At 40.6% G+C, this 23,819-nt stretch overlaps 2 protein-coding genes across 13 annotated transcripts; one reads left to right on the top strand and one right to left on the bottom strand.

Moving 5' to 3' along the window:
* Nucleotides 1–420: 420 nt before the first annotated feature.
* RMI1 (RecQ mediated genome instability 1) lies at nucleotides 421–3,833 on the bottom strand. 3 transcript variants are annotated; one of them, XM_038169856.2, is made up of 2 exons: nucleotides 3,691–3,833; nucleotides 421–3,228 (listed from the first exon to the last, which is right to left on the bottom strand). In XM_038169856.2, exon 2 carries the CDS (start codon nucleotides 3,198–3,200, stop codon nucleotides 1,341–1,343), a length of 1,860 nt encoding a protein of 619 aa, XP_038025784.1. In that variant the 5' UTR covers nucleotides 3,201–3,228; nucleotides 3,691–3,833; the 3' UTR covers nucleotides 421–1,340. The 3 variants fall into 3 exon arrangements, with proteins under 3 accessions (XP_038025784.1, XP_038025785.1, XP_038025786.1); XM_038169857.2 differs by lacking the exon at nucleotides 3,691–3,833 and adding an exon at nucleotides 3,493–3,647; XM_038169858.2 differs by lacking the exon at nucleotides 3,691–3,833 and adding an exon at nucleotides 3,340–3,465.
* On the top strand, nucleotides 3,664–23,758 carry HNRNPK (heterogeneous nuclear ribonucleoprotein K). Of its 10 annotated transcripts, none has more exons than XM_072031442.1 (16): nucleotides 3,664–3,803; nucleotides 5,991–6,069; nucleotides 6,175–6,254; nucleotides 6,957–7,054; nucleotides 8,422–8,478; nucleotides 10,026–10,069; nucleotides 10,987–11,059; nucleotides 11,639–11,752; nucleotides 12,777–12,905; nucleotides 13,389–13,696; nucleotides 14,610–14,664; nucleotides 18,481–18,531; nucleotides 21,784–21,805; nucleotides 21,883–21,965; nucleotides 22,288–22,457; nucleotides 23,298–23,758. In XM_072031442.1, the coding sequence occupies exons 3-16, from the start codon at nucleotides 6,206–6,208 to the stop codon at nucleotides 23,326–23,328; spliced, it is 1,284 nt and encodes a 427-aa protein (XP_071887543.1). In that variant the 5' UTR covers nucleotides 3,664–3,803; nucleotides 5,991–6,069; nucleotides 6,175–6,205; the 3' UTR covers nucleotides 23,329–23,758. The 10 variants fall into 10 exon arrangements, with proteins under 10 accessions (XP_071887543.1, XP_071887542.1, XP_071887536.1 ...); XM_072031441.1 differs by having other exon boundaries at nucleotides 23,237–23,758; XM_072031435.1 differs by having other exon boundaries at nucleotides 6,945–7,054; nucleotides 10,987–11,060; nucleotides 11,625–11,752; nucleotides 23,237–23,758.
* Nucleotides 23,759–23,819: the final 61 nt, after the last annotated feature.

Raw genomic sequence — 23,819 nt, 5'->3', positions numbered from 1 at the left:
AATTCATAAATTTCTAAGCTGTTGGAAACAAAACCCAAGAAGGCTCATGCTTTACAAAGCTTTCCCTTCCTCCACCCCCCTCCATTTTTACTTTACTTAGCAAATTATCACTACTTTTCCTTAGGTCACACGGAGTCTCAAAGGAAGTCGTCTCTCCACTGAGGACAAAGCTCCTGACTAATGCTTTTACATTACTTGCAAATACACTCAATCAACACTGCTCAGACTTCTGCTGTCGTCGGTCCCCAAATCCTGACAGAATTTAGAATTCTACTAATTTCAAAGAAAATCTTCAAAATGAAGAGCAAGGAAAAGGATGGGAAGAAGAAAAGGGAGTAACAACAACAACAAAAAAAAATCTGGCTCTATACACTGAACATGACACATTTTTCCTTTGAAAATGACTCAACAGCTTCCACCAAAGGTTAAATGAAAACTTTAATATGTTTACTTTTGTACATTCTAAAAGCTAAAATAATAATAAAAAAATAAGACCAATATTAAGTACACAACAGATTTGTAACACAAATATTTTAAATACTCTTTGGAGAGATTTGATTAGCAATAACTTAAGAGCTAATGAATAAGACTCAAAATTAATGTCATTAACATCAACAGGCCAAAAATCTATCATAATAAAATTTCTCCATTTATTAACAGAAAGGAATGATTGTAACAAAAGATTTAAAGATTTTTGCTGAAGTTTTTAGCTTTGTTTTGCCCTCCCCCCCCTTTTTTTTTTTTTTAAAGTACACAGCTTTTCAGCTTTTTTATCCCATTTATGTTTGCCTTTTTTTTTTCTTTTTTTTTTTTTTTTAAATACGTAAGTACTTGTAAGAAATACTTTTTACTTTTCTACACTTCAGGTTCCTGCACACTCTGTATCGAGTTGGCATAATCAGAAGTACTCACATCTGATTAATAATTCTTTGTTTAAATTTACTCAACTGTTTTCCTCCTACAGCTACCTTTAAAAAATCAGGTAAGTAACCTGTTTTCAAAAATTGCAAGAAAGAGCTGGTTTGTTATTTATTATTCACTTCCTGACAGTCTGCTCCTCCAGATCACCAGTTAAAGACGCGTAAGATTTTGCTGAATGAAAAGGATGCATGAACATTTTAAATCAAGCTGGAACTATTTGATTATTAATTTCAATACCACCACCGTAAGAAACAAGCTGCTAAATTCCTCCTCTTCAAGTTGTCTCCTCCTCCAAGAGTGGAAATAGTTTTTCTACTATTTTTCTTGAGAAAAGGCATACCACTTAGCCTTGAAATTTAACTTTCAACAGGCCCTTGGGAAAAAATACTTAGATCTAACATGTGCAAACTTGCAGACCATTATTTATTTAAGCGTTTTTTCAATTGTTCTAGATGCCTTGTATCAACATCCTGTAGAAATAAAACAGTGGCTTTAGACTGAAATGGATTAAACTCTATAGTCATCAAACAACAGAGATCTATCAGTTGTTTTTGACATTTCTCTAAACCATCCTTAATTTTCCCATGTAAAGCTGGATGTTTTCTCAGCGTATTCATTTCAAGCACTGAAAATCCTATCAAACTTGTTAGAATATCATCAGCAAAATTTACTTCAAGATAAGCTGAACCATCAGAAATTTTTGCCTTTATACCCCAGGACCCATTACTGCTCTCGAGGTTTCCAGTGAGAGTTACAATAAAACACTTAACTTTCACAACTGTGACAGCTTCCGGTTTCTTTGCAAGGAGAAGGGAAAGGTATGTGAAAGGTGGAGAATCTAAATCAAGGTCACGAGCCTCTACTGCTCTGCAAGGAATGGTCTGCATATCACGCTTTGGCTGATCTGCTTCTGGATCAGTTTTTGAGAAAGATACAGGATCACTGTGTAACTGCCTGCTGTCAGAAGCGTGATGGGATTTACATCTGCTCTCATCGGTGTCTTTATTATTCTGCCTTTCTTCACGAGGATTTTCCAAAGAAAAAAATGCAGAGCTGCAGGCCTGATGTGCAGTGTTATGCTGTGGAAAGCCTTTTGTACTATTGCCATCTCCCGCAGATACTGTTCTTCCAAAAGTCTTTTGCTTGCTGGTAGCTTCTATAGGCTTATCTCTTTCAGGCCTTTCATCTCTTCCAGAAGTGCCATTTAAAGATGAATTGCAGGAGTTTCTATATGTCTGTGGAATCCTCTCAGTTGTTAAATCGATGCTTCTGTTTGTGACCACTGGTGGCACTTCTTCCAGCTCTCTTTGGATCTCTTCTTCCAGAAGAATGTCATCTTCCAAAGGAAAATCATTTAACTCCACAGGAGTTTGTTCACGTGAATGAGAACTTACTGACACCTGTTGCAACGTATTTTCGTTGCGTGTAGGGAGTGAACCTGAGACTGTATTAAAATTGTTGCTTCTGCTCCAGTATCCACTTTCTAAAGATGATTCGTTGTTTAAAATAACTCCATTATTTTCATCAAGACCGGCCAAGAGCTCTTCATCTGAAGGGCCTAGAGTTTGTTCTACTTCATCCATAGGACTGAGAACAATTTGTTCATGACCAGGTTGTCCAACAGAATTGGGGTTCTCAGCTTCTCCAATTAGTCTAGCAAGGACTCTTTCCTGGGAATACTCCTCCAGAAGAGCATCCACTTCACCCCCCAGCAGTTTCACATTTTCTGGTTTAAGCAAAAGGACTCCGAGACGATATGCAATACTACCGTGTAAAGTGATTTTTGTTCCTGGAGGAAGATCACTATGGAGGACTGGCACCGGTTGATACTCCATGCCCTGAATTTGATGTATCCCATCAGTCAGCTGCAGCATCAGCATTCGAGTAGGCTTTGCTTCCCAGGGCTTCGGGAATGCCTGAGTACTGGCTGTGACTTCTTCGTTCACAGTACTCTTCCCTCTTACCTTCTGCAACTGGGAATATGCTGGCTGGCTAACATCAACCAGTGAATCGATCTGTATGGAGTAAAAGCCAGACAGTTCTCCCTTGGGAGCATCCGAGATGCAATCAGGCAAAATCGGATATTCTAAATCTCTCAGATCTGTAAGGAGCCATTGCTCAAACACCTGCTTGTTAATCTGCGCTTGACTTAAGTTACTACCACTGTTTTCCTCCTGGATCCAGTTAATGCACGCTTCCAACCACGTCAAAGGAACCTTCACGTGCCACGCAGATGAAAGCCAAGTTTCCACTCTCGCTGCAATGTTAAGTGTAGACATTTTCTTTTAAGCCAGAGGAGCGAAATCACTAGGGAAAAAAAAAAAAAGAAGAAGAAAAAAAGACATGTTTATTCTCTTTAAGTAGCCGAGTTTATGATAATTTATGAGTATTATTATGAATTTATGACAGGGCTCTCACTGGTACAATGCAGCAATTTGCCCTCGATTCGCAGTTCAAGCATAGTAAGAGCGTTAACGCAGAACCGATTTAAAATTTACATTCTAACCGTTATGACCCGAGCAGTTCCCCACAGAGCCGCCCCCCTTCCCCCCCCCCCCCCCCCGCACTCACCGCGGCCCCGGTCCCGCCGCCGGCTGCTGACGGGCGGGGGGGGGGGGGGAAGGGGGAGCGCGGCCCCGAAATGCCCGCGCACACCGCCAGCCAATGGCGGCCTCGCGCGGCTTCAAGTCTCGCGAGAACACCGCTACCCAACTCCCCCCCCCCCCCCCTTTCCTTCTCCTCCTCCTCCTCCCCCCCGCCCCCTCCCACCCGGCGCTGTGCAGCGGGCGGGGTTTTCGCTGGCGCCATCTTCTCTCGCGGCGGCCGGGCCCGGCTCACGCTTCCCTTCGCCGCCGCCCGCGTTCGCGGCCGCCGCCCGGCAGGTGAGGTGGGGCGGCGCGGGGGCGGCGCGGGGCGGCGCGGGGCGGCGTTGAGCAGCGAGCGCTGCCCCGCTGAGGGCCGCCGGGCCCCGCCGGGCCGCGGGCCCGCACGGAGGGCGGGGCTGCGCGGGGCCGGCCCCGCCCCCCGGCGGCTGACGGGCAGGCGCCTCGGCCAATGGGGCGGCGGCGGGGGGGCGCGGCGGGGCCAATGGGGCGGCGGCGCTGAGGGCTGTGCGCGTTGGCGGCGGCGGGGGCTGCTCCCCTTTCTCTCCCGTGCGCGGCGGGGCCGGCGGCGGCCGCAGGTAACGGGGGGGGGGGGAAGGAGGAGGCGGAGGAAGGGGGCTGAGGCGGTTGGGCGGGGGGCACAGCGCCCTGAGGGCCCCCCCGTTGGAGGAGGAGGAGGAGGAGGAGGAGGAGGAGGAGGAGGAGGAGGGGAGCGGGGTCACCCCGCCGCCTCCTCTCTCCCTCCCCCCCCCCCCCGGTAACTCCGTGACGGGGCTGAGGGGCGGCCGTTGGGGGACGGTTGGGCGCGGCCCGCGCCGCTGCTGCCGGCGGAGGGGCCCTGAGGCGGGTCCGCGCCGCCGGGCGGCTTCTTTTGTGCGGGCCTGGGCGGGGGGGAGGCGGTGGGGAGGTGGCGGTGGGGTTGTGTGTGGGGGGGTAGGGAGGGGGGTGAAGTCTCCTTGTGACCGCGTGGTGCTGGCGGCTTTTCCGCTCCCGGCTCCGCCTAGCAGCGGGCAGGCGCCATTGCAGCCGCCGCCATGTCTGCTGGTCCCCGCCGCCGCCGGGGAGGGGAAGGGATGGGAATAGAAAGGGAAGGGAGGGAGGGAGCGGGGGGGGGGGCGGGGGAGGCCGGGGCTGCGGGGTTATGTAACGCCGCCTCCGCCCCGCCCGCCGCACCGACCGGCGGGGAGAGGGGAGCGGCCGGGCTGCGGCTCGGTGCTGCCGTGCCTGGGCACTCTGCCCTCTCGGTGGTTAAATATATATATATATATGTAGGAAAAAAAATAAATAAATAATAAAAAAAAAACCGCGTTGCATTCGGCGGGCTAATCCCGCAAAGTCGATTTGCAGAGCGCGGTGAGGGAGAGAGCACCTTCACTGCACGTGACAGGGGGGAGACACGGTTCGGAGGGGATAAGCACACAGGAGCGGAAAAGATTAAGCCCTGAAACAGGGTATTACGTCTTGTGCCATTCCGCGCAGCCCTCAGATTGCTGGGATGGTCAGAAGTAAAATAACCAGGGTCCAAAAGGGCTATTTGAACCTTGTAAAAAGCTCTCCTCACGCGTATTAGTGTTTTGGCAACGCGTGGCAGAGGCTCCGTTAGCTCACATTAAGCATGCACGGAAAGGCCAGCGTGTTCTGTGAAGGCAGTTGCTCAGCAGCGGCTGGCTGTGGTAGGCTGAATGCCTCTCAGCAGTCCCTGTTGTTAGACTGCACAAACGAGGTAACTATAACAAATGAACAACGAGCAGAGAGTGCGTTTAAAAAGTTGAGTCTGTCTCAGTTTTCACCTTCGTGGAAGCCAGAGTGAGGGTCGACTTTTTCCTGAGGAAATTCAAATTAAACAATAAAATACCGTTTAAGATACAGGTTTGTTTTGCAGTGCTATTGTAGAGATATGTTTTTGGAAAGAATAAACGGTAAAATAATCTGTTCTTATCTGGGCTTTTAATGTAACTTAGAAATGTTCCCAGATGGACTAAACAAAAGAAGGTATGCTGAAAAGCCTATTGGTACATTGATACAGGATTGATTAAAAAAAAAAATTAAAAAAATAATGCTGACAGATATCAGAGAACTTTTTTTGATTGGAAATTGTTTAGAACTGACATCAGGAACAGATTTTTACGCAGCATCCTTTTAAAAAGTGAATTCTAGACATGTATCATATAGCATGTTGAAAATAGAGGAACTGTATTCTAAGTATCCGAAAATCTTTGTTAGTAAATAAAATTACTCAAAACTAGCAAATGACTGACAACTGTCTTAATTCAGACTGTAATTGATTATCTGTAAATTTACACACTTGTATATTTCCTCTTAGTGGTGTGTTTGGCCTTGGTACATTTTCTCATTTATTAAGAAAAGCTCTGCAATGAAACTCAGGTCAAACCTCTGTTTTTCTGTCTGTAGCGAGAATCATAGCTGTAAATGAGCAGACGCAACTAATCTATGCTGTTTTCATAGGCTCGTGAAGCAATAGGCTGTTGGATTTTGATCCCGCCCAGAATACTTGAGTTTTTCTCTGCAAGGATATATAACAGCGGTAAGTTCCAGAAGCGTGCATTGCTTTTCGCTTTTTCCCTTTAGTAAAATGGGCAATTTGCCTTTTCACAAAATAGGTATGCTAGCTCTAATATTCTTCCAACAGGTTTTGTCTGCCCACCTAAGAAAAAGAGGTAATGGAGACTGAACAACAGGAGGAGACCTTTACCAACACTGAGACAAATGGTAAATTTTTTAAAGGACTATTTCTTTTTAGAAAGGACCCTTCAAAATATTTTAAAAATATTTTTAATGCTTTAATGGTATGAAATATTATTTTCTCAGCATTAGTTTTGCATTCTGCATTAAATGTTTTCATTTTTGATTAGCATGTATTACGTACTTTTGAAGCATGAAAACATAATTTTTCTGTGGACATGTTTTAGAGAGAGCATACATAGCTGTGAGTATGTAAAAATGCTATTAGGCATGTTTTTTAACTGTTTATTGCAGGAAGTTAGGGTGTTAGTGTTGAGTTGGTTTGTGCCAGTTTTTCCAAACAGTTTTTGAAACACTGCTTTCCTGTTATTTCACCATTATTTTGGTGTTGGACAAACCACCTTTGAACTTTTTAGTTGAAAGATTTATTTACAATTGTGTTTACCAAAAAAAAGTCAGGTGGTGCTGCACTGTTTTAAACAGCATGTTGTGAATGTGACTAAGTGTGTTATACATCGACAACTAATGTAGGTATGGGATGTAGGTTCATAAAGTAAAAACCTATTTCCCTGATGTGGATACTTAAAGTAGGTATCAGAAATTAATGCTGAGCTAATAGGAAAGAATGTGCAAGGAATACAGAGCATGAACATGACTTCCATTCCATTTTATTATGACTTAGAAAGTTAAATAAATGTTTGTGTTTCCCCCCTATGGACCTCTCTACAGGCAAACGTCCTGCAGAAGATATGGAGGAAGAACAGGCCTTCAAAAGATCCCGGAACACAGACGAGATGGTTGAACTGCGCATCCTGCTTCAGAGCAAGGTATGCTTTTTATTATTATTCTGTTGTTGCTTATTGTGTTGCTGAAGTCAGTGGTGACAAAATGTCTGTTGGGTTGTATGTTCAGAAAGAACATTGATATAAGTAATAAAATCTTCCGTTTTGCACGGGTAGTAGTAGAATAGTATTGTGATAGAATTTTCTTCAGTGATCTTCAAAAGGTAAGGCATTGAGGATCTGCAGATTTATTTTTAAGGGCTCTACTTTCTGAAAAAATAAAACGGCAGTAATGAACAGCTGTTTTTCTTACAGTTAAGTGGGAGGTTGTTATTTCAAGGGGGGTGATTGTGTGTTAGTCTTCGGAAAGGAAGCGGTTGAGAAAAACGATCAGCTAGTGATTATTAAGTACAGTAGGTAAGATGAGAACTTGTCTGGGATCTTAGTAACTCCTCCCTGACCAATTTCCTAAATCTGTTCAAATGCACAGACAGGAAGCAATGTGGGAGTAATGCTGCAGGATAGCAATAGTTTCATTAGCTAGTGTGTGAACTGTTACGATAAAGTTGCCAAGTACGAATTTCGTCTACTGTTTACATTTGTGAAACATAATTTATGTTGTTTGAAGTATCTCACTGTTTTTTTGTTGGCATGAGGGAATATTATCTTAACTCTGTGTGGCATTTCTGACCAATAGTCAAGTTGTGTGGAAACATTTGCGTGCTGTTAGCCTCAGGTATGAACCATTTAATAAAAGCAATACTTTCTGCATGTAGTCCTTAAAATAATCTGGTAAAAATGCAGTTTTGCAATTACTCTTCTTTAATACCTGCTAGTTTATTCCCGATGCTTTTTTAGAAACCTAAATTTAGACAAAGGAGATGTTAACAGTCACCTTTTCAAATGTACTAACCTGAAAAGTCAGTTGTCTTACATAGGTATAAACAAAAGTAGCCCCTGAAATTGTCAAGAAACACTTGCAGTGCAAAATTGACCAAACATAATACTTGAAAAGAAAATAATAAATAAGGGAAATCACTGATGTTCATAACATTCATTGAATCCTTAAGTCAATGGTCTCAACTATGAGACCGTTCTAACATAGGTGGAATTGTCTAGAAACTTGAATTTGGAATTTAAGTAATACTGGTTGCAAAACTGAATATTCTTCTAGTTAAGCGCAGTGATAAGAGCCGTTGGTCTCTTTTTTTTTCTTATGGACAGGCTTTATCAATTCGTTTCTATTTGATTTTAAGCTTTCAAAAGAAAAACAAGTACCCGCCTGTTCTCTCCCTTCCCCTCCCCTCTTCAGCAGACAGGGTAGCGTAGGGTAGTACAAAAATAGGTTTATCATTCTTATTCTGGATATAGTCTGTGTTGGCCAAGTGTAACTTCTGAAAACTCTTTTCCAGAACGCTGGAGCAGTGATTGGAAAAGGTGGCAAAAATATTAAGGCACTTCGTACAGACGTGAGTATATATGAGTTTGAACTAATTTAACACCAATTCTTTCAGAGCACTACATCGAAAGCTTGGTTGCGTGCATTTTTAGAAATGGGACAATTCAACTCTAGGCATCAATATTCTAGTTACAAGCCATTTGTAATACTTGTTAGAGTAGGTAACTCAGTTCTTCAGTTTGTACTGTAATTAAAGCCCAGCTTGACTCGTGTGGGAGGAGAGGTTTATATTAAACCTCTTCTCTTTTGAATAGGATTCCACTAAATTACACACTTCAAATGAGTTAACATCCTAATGAGAAATATTGACAAAGCTTAAAACCCTTAATTGTACCATTTCCCATATGTGTGAATCAATTATAGTGCTACTGAAACCATTGCAGGTGGCTGGCTTAACCCAGTGATAGAGGAATTCTTCAACTTCCTTTAAAAAAACAAAACAAAAAAAAATACCACCACCACCAACAAAAACAACCTCCCCTCCCACCCCACCCCCCAAAATGGCCCATCTGTTCCTTAACAGCTTGCACACCAAACAGAAAAGCATTATTGTTAAATTCGCTTGATTAGGGTATAGGTATAGAACAGCGAAGAAACATTTTATTACTTTGAAGCATTTTTAAAGTCATGACTTACATGCCTATTCACATTTTATAGTGGGTTGACTCTTGTGATTAGACACATGTTCTACGTTAATGTTACATATTTATAAAACTTGGCAACGCTTCTTAAATTCTGTTTGTTTACACTCTTGTACTTAACATCAGCTACAATTTCAACAATTTTTTTCAAGCAGTACTCTGTTCAACACAATATTTGGTAATATGTCATTGCAAATCAGTTCCAACTAAGGTCATAAACTACAGCAACTTCCTAGCTTCCTAGAACTGAGGCTGAAGCTGAAATGGTCAGGAATCATACATACGCTCTCTTCGGCAGCTAATGGTTTTTTCTTTTATTTTTTCGTTTTTTTCCTTCTTTTTTTTTTAAAGTCAAAATCAATACATCCACCTAAGTCCAGATAATTTAGCGTGGTCTGGAAAACTTAACTTTCCCAATTTGCCCGAGGATTCAGTAGTACCACTCTCGACAGGTTTTGTGTCTACCCTCATGAGCCAGCCTGCTTACTGAAACGTCATACGATAACAGTAAAAAGTAGTTCAGTCAGATCAAGTGACTCATTTTTAAGGTCCATACTGTTAAGCCACAGTTGGTGTAGCAATCCGTTATTGTGTTAGTCTTCAGAACAACTTAAGCTTGTTTCATTAATTGAGAGTAATGAGTATAGTTTGTATTAAATTAAAATTTATTGCTTTTCCCCCTTTTCCCTCTCCTTGTTTTTTTGGCCATATATCTCCGTTGCCCATGTACTGGATCGACTTGCCCCTGCGTTGCCCACCATGACGTTGGCCCATCCGCCCCTGAACGCCCATGTGAAAACCCTGGTTGGCTATGCCCAAAAATGTGCTCGTTGCCAAACGGGTACCATACTTGACAACTTCCGATTGAATACCCATGCCCAATGCCAACATCCACGAACGCCAATGACCAATGCAGTACAATGCCAGTGTTTCAGTCCCAGACAGCAGTGGCCCCGAGCGGTATGTCCCAACAGTTTATGCCTCACTGCCTGATTAGAAAGAGAGAAATGTATTTTATTACCTGCCTTTTATATAATTAAATAGTATCCCCTTATAGACGGTGTATTGTTTTTTTCAAGTTTTCTGTCTTATTTTCCCCATTAAGTCTTTTTGTCACTGAACTTTTACGTGAGTTGCCCACCCAAACAATCCACTAATTTTATTTCAATGGAAGGAGCACAGCTTCAAGTGTTGCATATTCGCTGCATTGTAAATCAGATTGTTTCAAAGTAGTCTCTCGCTCTGTCTTTGTGGCCCACCTTGCTCCCTCAACATTGCCTGTTCATAATTATTTCTGATGAAATGCTAACTCTGGTTCACTTTCCTTCACTTCTCATTTGTGTTGTCTTTTTTTTGTCTTGCATTTGTATTTGTTTTCTTGCAGAGCCCATTAGTAATCTAATTTCTAACTGGTCTCATAACCTTACTCCAGATACAGTGTTCACCACTTGCATATCCCCACTTTTACTACGAGAAGGTGTGCCAGTTTTACCAATGTAATAGCGAGGGTATCCTAAATTAGTGGTGGCGGGGAACATGAATATTCACTTCTACTTTCAGTTCTGCGTCAATTTCTTGCCCACTTAATCTGAGCCCTTCCAAAAGTCCTCTCTTTCTCTCTTTCTTTCTCTCTTTCTCTCTCTTTCTCTGCAAGACCTACCAAATCTTAAATGTATCAACCATACGTATTGGGCATAAACAAAGAAAGATGCATGTGTTCTAAATTCAGTAAACAGGTTTACTTTAAACGGGGAATATTAACTGTAAGTTCTTCTGTGTAGTAAATCTTGTTAGAATATTGTTTATGAATACAAAATTTACTTTTACTTTTTCTTTTCCACCATCTCCGTATTGTCTGGCACTGTGGCTTCTGACAGCATCTTGAGTATAAGTGCGGATATAGAGACAATTGGAGAAATCTTGAAGAAGATTATCCCTACTTTAGAAGAGGTATGTATCTTAACATGTTCCTTCCTTAGAGGTATGAGGCTAGCTTTTAAAATGATCATTCTAGATGATATGCTGCTTACTTTAATACATGAAATTAGAAAATAAACAACAAAACCCTTTTAAGCAAGGGGTGTGACGGTGTGATTCTCTTGACTACACGATGGTGTCTTTTTTGGTATAGGACAGAGAGGGTCTTTAATTACTAAGTGAATATTTAGAACAGCCTTCCCCCTCCCTGTTGATTTTTGAACAATTACCTCTTAATAGCCTTAGTTTGAAGTTAGCTCTGTTGTAATCTGTATCATGCCTTGGTTTTGAAAGCACAAGAGTGTCTGGTATCTTCCTAAATGTGTATGGAATGTTGTGCAGTGTAATAAAAGTAAGGAAAACTGATCTGACATCAGTTCATGTTCAGGCGTGGTGCTAGTCTGTGAAGGGAAATACAGGTATATAATCAATAAATCAAGTTATACCACCATGTCTGGTGGGGAGAAAAATCTTGAACAAAACCCAAAATCATTATTTTAATGTATCGAGGCTAACATTTTTATTTTTCTTCTTTATGCGTCTTCCATGCAGTATCAACACTACAAAGGCAGCGACTTCGACTGCGAATTAAGACTTCTTATTCACCAAAGTCTGGCAGGAGGAATTATTGGTGTCAAGGGTGCTAAAATCAAAGAACTCAGAGAGGTACTGTTCTATGTTCTTCTTGATTCAAATTCTGTTCTATAAATAGCTTAGTGGTTTGTGTTCATAAAGAGCAAGTGTAAGTATCTTCTGTGCATAAAGTCCTTTTGAACATACTGCATATGTGATTTCTGTGTTCTGAGAGGAATCTGAGTTGAAACTTCAATGCAAACCTACAGAAATAAAGAGGTGGTTAGTAATAGAACTTAAACTTTCTTTTCAATCTTTTAAGCAGTGTTAGTGGTGGAGTAACATTTATAAAGCATCATTTTTGATGAAAATGGTGCTCATCACTCCTCCTAAAAGGAACTGCTGCCTAGATGAGATTCTTTGGAATAGCTGGATATGAAAAATGAGTTATTTTTTTTTCCATTTCCACAAATTTCTCATGGTGGTAGTTCGGTATATGTCTGCATATCAGTCTGAAACTTGAAGACCATTGTTTTCTTTAAGTGAAAGAATGAGGTAATGTCCAAAAGAATTAATTGTCTCTGTGGATTTAAAGACCTGTGTTCTCTGTCCTTCGGTGGCGTTGTGTCAGAGGCCATTTCAGGTCAGTTCAGGTATAAGCTGACAAACGTTTGTGTGGGCTGAGGAAGGCAAGATTGCTAGACATAATTCCAGCAACATTGCTGTCTTGTATCAAAAAAATGTTTCTCCTGTCAGGTGAAGGTTAATAAAACTTGTGAGCTTGTAGTGCATATGTGATCCTTTTCCTACTATTTAATTGAAAAATGGCAAACATAAGACATAATTGAAAGAGGAGGAAAAATTGAGCTTTTTCCTTCCTCAGACAAAAAGATGTAATCACAAAGCTTTAAAAATGTGCATTCCTAAAATCAAATTTGTTGTGGGAGCTTGAAAACAAGTAAGCAAGCACTGGAAATGATTAGGAATTCAATTGTCTTTTGGATTGATTTTATTTTTCCAATTAATATGCATCTTAACCCATTTTTATTTTTGACAAGTTTATAAAGTTGTTTAATTATATTTTTTTTAAATCTTCACTACTTTTTCTTTTCAACAGAACACTCAGACTACCATTAAGCTCTTCCAGGAGTGTTGTCCTCATTCAACTGACAGAGTGGTGCTTATTGGTGGAAAACCTGATAGAGTTGTTGAATGTATCAAGATTATTTTGGATCTGATCTCTGAGGTAATGTTCATTAAACTTAATTTTATTCTTTCTTTGGCATGCATGAATGCTAGGGATTATGTGGTTGGAACGTTGCATCTACCAGTTTCCATTTTGAGTTCAGTACCTCCCACTTTTCAAGCAACAAATTGTTGGACTATTACCACTTCTTGAAATTACTGCTGTTTCCTGGAATTGTGCTGCAACTTACAAGAGAGGGAAGCATTTTTTTTTGTACTAGTGGCCCATTATTCATGCCTTGCCTGTCATTAAAATTCAAAAATCAGAGAGGGAGACAAGTACCACTGATACACAACAGCAGTTTTTCTGTCGTAGCTAAGTTCCCAGGAAAACACATTATCTTCTCCTTTCTTATCAGCATTGTGAAATCAAAAATAAGTTCCAAAATGCCTAAGTTCACTTTGATACATGTAATATATTTAACTAAATTGTGCTAATTATAATGGTGCTAACTGGGGGGTGGTGGTTTTTTATTTGTTTTAGTCTCCGATTAAAGGACGAGCCCAGCCTTACGATCCCAATTTCTATGATGAAACATATGACTATGGTGGCTTCACGATGATGTTTGATGATAGACGGGGACGTCCAGTAGGCTTTCCGATGCGTGGGAGAGGAGGTTTTGATCGAATGCCTCCTGGTCGTGGTGGCCGACCCATGCCTCCATCGAGAAGAGATTATGATGATATGAGCCCTCGCAGAGGACCTCCACCACCTCCGCCAGGCCGTGGGGGCAGAGGTGGCAGCAGAGCTCGTAATCTTCCTCTTCCTCCTCCTCCACCTCCTCGTGGCGGGTGAGTTGGTGCATAAAGGTGTTGTATGAAACTCAAGTTGTGTACCGTCTACTGAATTGTATTCATGTTCCTAGTGTTTGTTTCACACTTCAGTGTTGGTGGTGATTATGCAAGATTGTGCTCATATTGTTGCTCTGGAGTATTTGGAAAAGTATGGGAATTTATTCGCTACTCTGTAGCAAACTGCTACAGGAATGTGATCAGTAGTTGTGTAATACCATTTGTTGTTCATGACTTGGCTAAATTAGTTAGAAATAAAGGCGTATGAGACTCATGAATGTGAAAATCTGAATTAGAATATATAATACTAGTTTACAATGTTGTTGTGGTTTAACCCAGCTGGCAGCTAAACATCAGAGCCGTTCGCTTACCCCGCCCTCCACCCCTTCTCTGGGATGGGGGAGAGAAATGGGAGAGTGAAGCCTCTGGGTTTAGTAAAAGACAGTTTATTAAGATAGAAAAATAATAGTAATAATAGTAGTACCAGTAATAATAATGTGTACAAAACAAGTGATGCACAATGCAATTGCTTACCACCCACTGACCGATGCCCAGCCTAACCCCAAGCAGCCGGCCCCCCACCCCGGCTAGCCACCCGTATATATTGTTCAGCATGACCCCATACAGTATAACTGACCCTTTGGCCAGTTTGGGTCAGCTGTCCTGGGTCTGTCCCCTCCCAGCTCTTGCTGCACCCCCAGCCTGCACACTGGCAGGACAGAGTGAAAAACTGGAAAGTCCTTGGTTTAGTGTAAGCACTGCTCTGCAACAATTAAAACATCAGTATGTTATCAGCACTCTTCTCATCCTAATCCAAAACATAGCACCCTACCAGCTACTAGGAGGAAAATTAACTGTCCTAACTGAAACCAGGACAAATGTCACTTATTTGCTGCTGCTTTTTTCATTTTAGAGATCTGATGTCTTATGACCGAAGGGGCAGACCAGGAGACCGTTATGATGGAATGGTAGGATCTTAATATTTGTATAGTTGCATTTCATTAGCACGCTGAATGCCTGAATATGCTATTGCTGAATACAACCACTTAAATTGGGGACATGCATAGTTCTGAAACGTTGATGTGATCAGAATGACTTTTTCATAAAAATGATCCCTTTTGTGTAGGTGTGTTTGAAGGATAAAGAGTATCTGAGATGTGATTCATTTTCTTTCTTTTTTCCTGACCATGAGTGACACAAAGTTTGACTTTTGCTCTATTGTGTAAGTTTTCTTGCACTGGCTATTTTTTTAAAAGAATGGAAGAAGGAGGAGTTGGTAGGCTTCTCAGATGAAGAAAACATGTCAGAAGAGTTCTCTTAAATTGTTTGATTCATAGAAGCATTCTTAATGCATATCTTGGAAAACAGAGAATAACACAGAATATAGAATAGCACCAATGAAGAGCTCTAGGTGATCTTGGAAGATGATTGCTCTTTTAATCAATTTTTGTCTATTTGATGGTTTCTGTGGTTGCAAAAGCTATTTTAATTCCATATGTTATGGAGCCAGGGCCACTAGTAAGTTGAATGCTAAATGAAATTAGGCACATTTAATCAAGTTAATGCTAACATCTGCTTGAGGGGAGAAAAAAATCTCATAACTTATGGAAGCTTCAGAAGGGTACCCTTCTGTGCTGTACTCTTGAGTATAGCTTCCCCAGCAGTCATGTTCAGTTGTATTAGACTCCATGAAAGAGAATTACAGGTGTTTGTCCTAACTTTTTTCTCTAAACTTTGTTGGCCACTTGTCTTAAGATGACAAATGAGATCTTAAATTTCTGTATTATTAAATGAATGCACAAAAAAGAGGAGGCATCAAATTGGGCTATCTAAATGGGCTTTACACACTTCCTCGTGGAAATAAGACTGGAAGTACATATTACAAGAACACTGGATACTCACTAGAAGTGTGAAAAGGAAAGACTTGCACTTCTTGCTGCTCAGTGTCCTAAGAAATCGGAAGAATTGAGAAATATGCTTCAAGTTCTTTATCAGTATTCATACGTTTGCAAGATGAGTTTTTGTGTTTTCACACTTGCAGCTAGTAAAGTTTGTGCCAGTGCATAGAAACCATGTAAAACCACCCTTGCCTGGGTATTTGGTTGAGCACGGTCCTGACCAGGTGTATTCTCAGACAGTAATGTCTTCTAGTTTTATTCCATTCCAGGTAGAATAGAAAATCTATTTGCTCTGACTGTTAGCAGGTTGACTGTTAATTTCTTGACATGAATGTTTACAAGTAAGTGAAATCATGTCTGCTCACTTCTTGTGTTCCAAATAGTAATTGTATTCACAGTGAAGCTCCTCATAGTTTTGGCTGCTTAATGCCCAGGTATGGTAGTCTGCTTCAAGTGAGAACTGCTTTTTGACACAAATTGTATTTTATTTCTAGTTTTAGTTAACCATAAGCATGGTATCCTACATGGCAGACAAGAAGTTTTCGTGTGGATTGTGAGGCTGGAGTTGGAAGTGTCGTGGTGGACACATAAGGTCTTCCTATGACACCATTGGTTTCATAAAAAAACATCCTCTAGCAAAACACTGAAAGTAAACATCATTGTAAATTGTTAAGTAATGCATGGGAAAGGCTGCTTTCAGAGATGATAAATAATATTTAAAATAGCTTCTGTTTTACATAGACATTAGAGATGTTGAATGTACAGAAATCCTCATATTTTGCTAGTTCTCCCAGTAAAGGAAAAAACTTGCAGTAGTGAATTACGTCTGAATGTAGAACCATTAATTCTATGGGATTCCTGTGATAAGACAGAATTGACAGCCTTGTAGATTCTGAGATGCAAATAACTCATTTTTGCTTCAAAAGATAAATGCTAATTTCCCTTGCCCATGGTAGCCTGGCTTACAGTTGTAAGCTGTTGACAAAGTTCACTTGATTTATTACCTTTGTTCTGAAGGTTTTTCCTGAACAACAGCTCTGTGTTGTTTCTGTAACAGAAACAATACATTTCAATCTGTAGCTACTCCAAATCAAATGCATGTAGACTTAAAAGAGTATTCTGAAAACTAGTATTTTTACAGTATTTATTTTTAATGCATTAATTCGCTATTGGTCTTTCAGATGCATAACTGAACACAAATGTGTAGGTATGGGTGTAAAGTAAGGATTTGTGCATTAACCCCAGTAGGCAGTGAGTCACCACACAGCCACTCACTCCCCCTTCTATGGGATGGGGAGAGAACTGAAAAGATAAAAATGTGAATTTGTGGTTTAAGATAAAGACAGTTCAACAAGTAAAGCAGAAGCTGCACATCAGGAAAGCCAAATAAGGAGTTTATTCACTATTTCCATATGGCAGGCAGATGTTTAGCCATTTCCAGGAAAGCAGGGCTCCATCATGCCTAATAGTTTATTGGGAAGATAAATGTTGCAATTCCCAACATCCCTCCCTTTCTGTCTCCCCAGCTTTTGTTACTCATCACAGTGTCGTGGTATGGAATATACCACCCCTTTGGTCAGTTGTGTCCTGGCTGTGTTGTCGCTCAGCTTCTCGCACATCCCCAGCTTACTCTTTAGTGGGCCAGTGTGAGAATCAGAAAAGAGTGTGACTCTGTAAGCACTGCTTATCAATAACCAGAGCATTTGAATGTTACCAGCCCTATTTTCATCATAAATCCAAAGCATAGTACTATACAAGCTACTGTAAATAAAATTAACTCCATCCCAGCCAAAACTAGTACAGAGGTGGCATTTAAACAAGCATTCAAAGCAAGTTTGTTCTCTCTTTTCCATTTTCCATCTCCCCTTTTTAGCTTAATTGCTAAGGTGCTACAGCTTTTTAAATAGTAAACATTTTTAAAATGGGAATTAATAAAAGAATTTACTTGGAATATGTCTCTTAAATGTACAGTATCTTCACAAACTTGCATGGAGCATGTCTCCTTTTTTTGATGTGCTTTTGCTCCTTCAGATATTTTAGTTCTTGATTTTTTTCCTAGCATTATGTATGTATGTGAACACATCTCTGTAAACACTTCAGAAAAATTTCATGCATTTAAAAATGCAAAATGATCTTCATGTTTAAGAAATGTGACATGAAGCGTGGAAAATTGGTAAAGGAAGAGTATATTTAACATTATTTGATGATTCTTCAATATTTCTTGTAGAACTCTGAAAGAACAGAAAGCCATGATCTTGTGTTTTAAATGTAGTTAGGCAGCAGTATATTGCTAGCATATTTGCTATATGAGATACATAGAAATTAATTAATAGAACATGAATAGCAGTGTCCTTGCTACTTGACTTGCTGTTGGCATCAGTGTAATCACTGATAGAGTTCACCAGCTTATTCTTATTGCATAAAAGTTGCATCTAATTTAGTTTTAATAAACACTTAAAAAAAATAATAATAATAAAATAGGAGAAAGGTGACTTTGGTATCAGAGTAATGCTTTTTAATATATAGCTTTAGCACTTTAACATGTTCTTAAGAAAAAAAGTAAAAACAAGCAAAAAAAGCCTATTCAAACTTTGCTGTTAGCTGTCTGGTCACAAGAGCACAAGAGGAAAATGTTACACCACAGAAAGAGGGAAGAAGTAAGTGTGACCAGTTACAGTTCCCTTGAATTGAGAATAAAAGGGAACAAGTCTTACAATTGTCTTAAGTTGTGTAATTTTGAATCCTTGCTAGTACAGGTAGTTCAGGAAGATGTTCCCTGTACCTGTTTGTATGGTGTTTGCTTGCCAATTTACCTACAAGTCTCCATGATATGGATGAAATTTAGATCTGTTTCCTCTTTTCTTCCTATTTTGTTTTGTCTGGAAGATGATGCAGTGTCATGTGGATGCCTGTGATGACATGCAGCCACCAGAGCTGGTGAGTGTCTTCAATTTATTTTTTTTTCAAAATTGCTGGTTAATTGTTAAAGGAATTTCTTGAGCTTGAATATAGTCAGTAGCAGCTTGCGTCTGTTGAAAATCCTAACAGTGCTCTGCTGACTCAAAATTTATTGGCAGTTTGTTCCAACAGCGAGTCCTGTACAGGCATGTAATGTTAAGAGATGTGGAAGTATGTAGCAGCACAGCCAAAAGAGAGGAACTTTTCTGTTGCATTGCTTCTTTTGTACATCATTTTAGCATTCTAAATAGTAATGCTTTCTCTGTAACTGATGCACTGTGACTGCACACATTTAGGTTATATATTTTGGTTCAATTTCATTATGTTGTGTTTTTTCATATACCAGTCAGGGAATATTAAGTAGCCTTTTACGTAACCTTGTGGATAAACTGTTGGGTTGTGCTATCCTTTGTATTTGAGAATATTCCATTTGATTGGAAAGGACAGGTTTAAAGAATGGAAGTTCCAGCAGGGTTCAAACATTCATGCTGTCAAGTTGTCAAAGTACTGCCACATACTAAACATCAGTTCTTAGCTCACATACACACTGCAGCTGTAATTACTTACCTGCTGTCAAATTCATGTGCTGTCCTGTAGTTTCAGGAGGAGAAGTAGAAATGGTAAAGGGAAGGAGTATAGTTCAGCTCAAAAAAGTGATCCTGTAGTAAATATCAGCAGAGATGTGTTTGTACCTCTGCAATATGCTGTTCTGATTAGCTCCTGAAGTCTTAAGCAGTGTCCTGTATTCTCCTGTATTTTGCACTTTATTACAAACTCTTTTGCTCAGTTATAATCTGTAATTCTAAGCGATATGATTACACAATGGGTTAGTTAGAGACAGGCAAGGAAAGGCCAAGAGAGCTGGGATTGTTAAGCCTGGAGAAGAGAAGGCTTGGGAGATCTCATCAGTGTATGACATCAATGTACCTGAAGAGAGGTTGCACAGGGGATGGAGCCAGGCTCTTTCCAGTGGTGCCCAGCACCAGAACAAGAGGTAGTGGGCAAAAACTGGAACACAGGAGGTGCCGTCCTAATCACGAGGAAGCACTTCCATGCAGTGCAAATGATGGAACACTTGCACAAGTTGCCCTAGAGGGGTTCTCTCCTTGGAGAAGCCATCTGGGCATGGTCCTGAGCAACCTGCTATGGGTGCCCCTGCCTGAACAGGGGGGTTGGACCTAGATGGCCTCCAAGGGTCCCTTCCAACCTCAACCATTCTGTGATAAGCTTAACATTTTGGTCCAAGTAACTTCCATTTTGATGATCCAAAAAGGTAGCAGGTAAAAATAGTTTTTGGGGAAACATTGTTGCATTACAACTTCTTTAAATTGGTAGTTGTAGTGGGGTTGACCCTGCCTGACTGACCGACTTACCAAGCCCTGCTCTCGCTCTCCCTCCTTAAAAAGACAGAGGGAGAAAGTAAGGTGAACAAGCTCACGGGAAGAGATAAAGACGGGGAGATGGCTTAGCAGTTACTGTCATCCGATTTGGGGAAGATTAATTTAGTGCCACTTAAAAACTGTGTGGCATGGTGAGAAACAAAGAAACACTAAAAACGTTTTCCTCCGGCAGGTCCTCTTCCCAGTCTTAACTTCACTCCCTCAATCCTGAGTCTTCTACCTCCTTCCCAACCCAAGCAGTGCAGGGAGGATGGGCCATGCTGCTTATAACAGCTCCTCTCTGCCACACCTTCCTCCTCACACTTGTCCCTTCTCCATAGTGGGGGCTCTCCCTCAGGATACCATCCTTCCCCAGCTGCACCAGTGCAGGTCCTTCCTACAGGCTGCAGCTCTTCACGAGCTGCTCCAGAGTGTGCCTTCTGCGTGGGGTATAGTCCTTCAGGAACAGACAACTCCACTGTGGGTCCCTCATTTGACACAGTTCCTGCCAGAAAAAAAAACTATCTGTTGGAGCTATTCTGTATGGTCCACAGTTCATTCCAGGATCCTGTTCCTGTGGGTTCTCCATGGCCTGCAGCTTCCTTCAGGACACATCCACTTCCTGTGGCATGGGGTTCTCTGTGTGCTGCACTGCAAATACATTTTCTGATGTGGTCATCCATGGCCAGTATGGGGGCAACATCATGATCTTCTCCACAGGCTGCCAGGGAATCTGCTCCGGTGCCTGGAGCACCTCCTGCCCACACTGTGGCCCCCTGTCATCCTTCACTAGCTTTGGTGTCTGCAATATTGTTTCTCAGACATTTCTTTTCCTTACTCCTGTCTCTCACAGCTGATAGACATCTTTTACCCTTCCTTGAATATGGTGTCACAGAAGTGCCACAAGTTTTGCTCTGGGTTGGTTCAGCTCTGTCCAGCAGTGGGTCTGTTTTGGAGCCAGCTGGAACTGGCAGTATCAGGCATAAGGACAACCAAGGTTTCTTCTCACAGGGGCCACCCCCACAGTCCCTCTGCAGTTGAATTCTAGAGAACTATGCTTATCTATTATGTTTTTTTAATAGGAAAACAATTAAATGAGTTTGTTTGTTTAGAAGGTACTAGATGGAATTAAATACATGATGTCAAGTACCAGTCTGCAAATGCTAAAAATAAAAGAAGCCGAGAGTGCTCGTTACAGTGATTTAGATTTGGTACTTGGCTGTTTAAGCAGAACAGAAATAACTTCTGTCATGATTGTCTGTTTTAAGACAGCAATGGCTGTAGTTCAGTTTGAATTGAGAGACAAGTTACAGAACTATATCTAGAGCTGAGTTGTGTTCTCCTGAAGACGTAGGAGGACTGACAGTCACTGGTAAAGTTCTGGTGCTCAAACTGAGGCTTTCCTCTCTCCTGAGCTACACTGATATTGTGAATAAAGCTGTACTCAAATCCCCTGATTAGAAAGTTAGTTCAGCCATGAGTAGGTAAGCATCAAGAGCTGTCTATCAGCAGCTGAATTTGCACGATTGCTTGATAAACTGATATAGCTGGATGGTTAATGTCATTTTCTGTCAAATTCCTAGAGGTTTTGACAAGCAGGTCGACTTGGCAGTGCTAGGTTAATGGCTGGACTTGATTATAGAGGTCTTTCCAACCTAAATGATTCTGTGAGACTTCTACCCCTTTTTGTTTCTGGTCTGCCCTCTTTTCCCCACTATACCTTTGGCAGTAAGCTGGTGGGTTGGGATTTCTGTGTAAAAGAGCTTCAACAGTTAGCAGTGTGTTAATGAAAATTAAAAGATGTTAATGAAGCATGGCTATTCACTAAAGCATTTTTCTCTTTCTGTTACAGTTTGAGGGTGGCTCTGGATATGGTAAGTTTTTATATAGAACCTTAATACATTATTTGTTAAGAAGTTACTGAAGAGCTTGATGCATACGTTTAAATCAGACTATTCTTATGCAGGGGGCCGTGGTTCATACGGAGATCTTGGTGGACCCATCATCACAACACAAGTAACGATTCCCAAAGATGTAAGTAAAGTTAACTTGCTCTCAATTTGTTTCTTTAAAAAAAAAAAAAGTCAGAGATGCACAGAACAATTTTAGTAATACTTAATATTGAGTAATGGTATATGTAACTTTTTTTTTTTTTTAAATTAGAGCAAGTGGTTGCTCATTTAATCTCAGCTGCATTTCTATGCTTAGTATTGCAGGGAATGTTTTGAGGCTTTTAAACAGTAAACTGCCATTGCAGCTCTTGAAGTCACAGAAGCTACTGAAATAGTGCTGGGAATTTTGTTTCTGTTTTCATAAAGAAATATCAGGAAGTGACTGCTTTTGTTTTCTCCCCTAGTTGGCAGGATCTATTATTGGAAAGGGAGGCCAGAGAATCAAACAAATACGTCATGAGTCAGGAGCTTCGATCAAAATTGATGAACCATTAGAAGGCTCAGAAGATCGGATTATAACTATTACAGGAACACAGGACCAGATACAAAATGCACAGTATTTACTGCAGAACAGGCAAGTTAAAAGCTTGATGTTGGCCTTTTTGTTGATTTTACACTGACTTTCTTCCTGCTACATTCTGAAGTTCTCTGTGATACAGTTTTTAGAAGGCAGGTTTTAAGTAACTATTTGAACCTAACCTCTCCAGTGGTAGTTCTGCCTTGATCCTCTTCTGTTCTCCATTCTAACTAAAATGAAGACACCCTCAAAACTAATCTTGCTGGAAGACACCTTAACCAAGCTGTCCTCTCATTTCTGTGGTGAAAACTGCTGCAAAAAAAAGCTACTTGTAATAAATTACATAGAGCCTGTAGAAAATATAGAAGATTTCAGTGGATGTTGGTCTAGTTCTGTGTGGAAGACTAGTGATTTTGTTGTTTTTAGATAACTAAATTGACAACAAATCACAGTCTGCCATATGGCACAGATCATGCCTCTACAGGACAAGTTGAAATCGATTTGGTGCTGTTATGCAGCATTTCACACCTTGCTGGCATTACTTTGTCTTTTCTGCCAAATACTAACAGGTTCAGATATAATTTGCTTAGTTTGTCTTTATAAACATGTTAGCTATCATAGTAGATTTTACTGTTTAACGTTGGCTTTAGATTACTAATATTTAAATGTGCCTAAAATATTCATATATGTATAACTTCTAGCCATTAATCTACGATTATTTTTACATTTGTTACAAATTTGTAATTTAATCTTTTCTAAGAATGTCATTATGAATGTTGATGCAAGATGTATGGTCAATCATTCTAATACATGCTTTTTTCTTTTTTCTTTTATAGTGTGAAGCAGTATGCAGATGTTGAAGGATTCTAATGCAAGATTATTTTTTCTTTTTTATAGTGTGAAGCAGTATTCTGGAAAGTTTTTCTAAGACTAGTGAAGAACTGAAGGAGTCCTGCAACCTTTTTTTTTTTATCTGCTTCTGTTTAAAAAGCCAACATTCCTCTGCTTCATAGGTGTTCTGCATTTGAGGTGTAGTGGAATCTTTGCTGTCCACCAGATGTAATGTTTTAGTTCTTTACAAATACTTGGGGGGAGGGAAAGGGTGCGCGAGACTAATGTGAAATTTTGAAACAGCAGCAGAGAGAGTGAATTTTATTTTTGTTCATTGTTGGTGGTAAATTGTAATGTTTCTCTGTAACTATTGTGAACACCCTGCTTTTATGTACACTGTACTTTTTTGAAGGGGGGAGAATGGTGGTAGTCCACGTGTTCCTGGCATCCTTTGAGAGCAGTGTGCAGAATGTAATGCTCTTTTGTAAGAAACGTTTTATGATTTTTAAATAAATTTAGTGAACCTACTCTTGGTGGTCATCTTTCTTTAGATCTACATAAGGTAAATATCTAAAATTGATACACTCT

This window comes from Anas platyrhynchos, chromosome Z (assembly GCF_047663525.1).
Source record: "Anas platyrhynchos isolate ZD024472 breed Pekin duck chromosome Z, IASCAAS_PekinDuck_T2T, whole genome shotgun sequence".
Lineage (NCBI taxonomy): Eukaryota > Metazoa > Chordata > Aves > Anseriformes > Anatidae > Anas > Anas platyrhynchos.
The sequence above is the reverse complement of the archived record's forward strand: the minus strand, read 5'-3'. Positions and strand labels throughout refer to the sequence as shown.

Bases quoted from the DNA above. Each gene is read 5' to 3' on its own strand.
- HNRNPK (XM_072031435.1), top strand. From the start codon at position 6,206: ATGGAGACTGAACAACAGGAGGAGACCTTTACCAACACTGAGACAAAT. The intron at 11,753-12,776 runs GTACTGTTCTAT...TCTTTTCAACAG, and splicing joins AAATCAAAGAACTCAGAGAG to AACACTCAGACTACCATTAA. The intron at 22,458-23,236 runs GCAAGTTAAAAG...TTTCTTTTATAG, and splicing joins CAGTATTTACTGCAGAACAG to TGTGAAGCAGTATGCAGATG.
- RMI1 (XM_038169856.2), bottom strand. From the start codon at position 3,200: ATGTCTACACTTAACATTGCAGCGAGAGTGGAAACTTGGCTTTCATCT.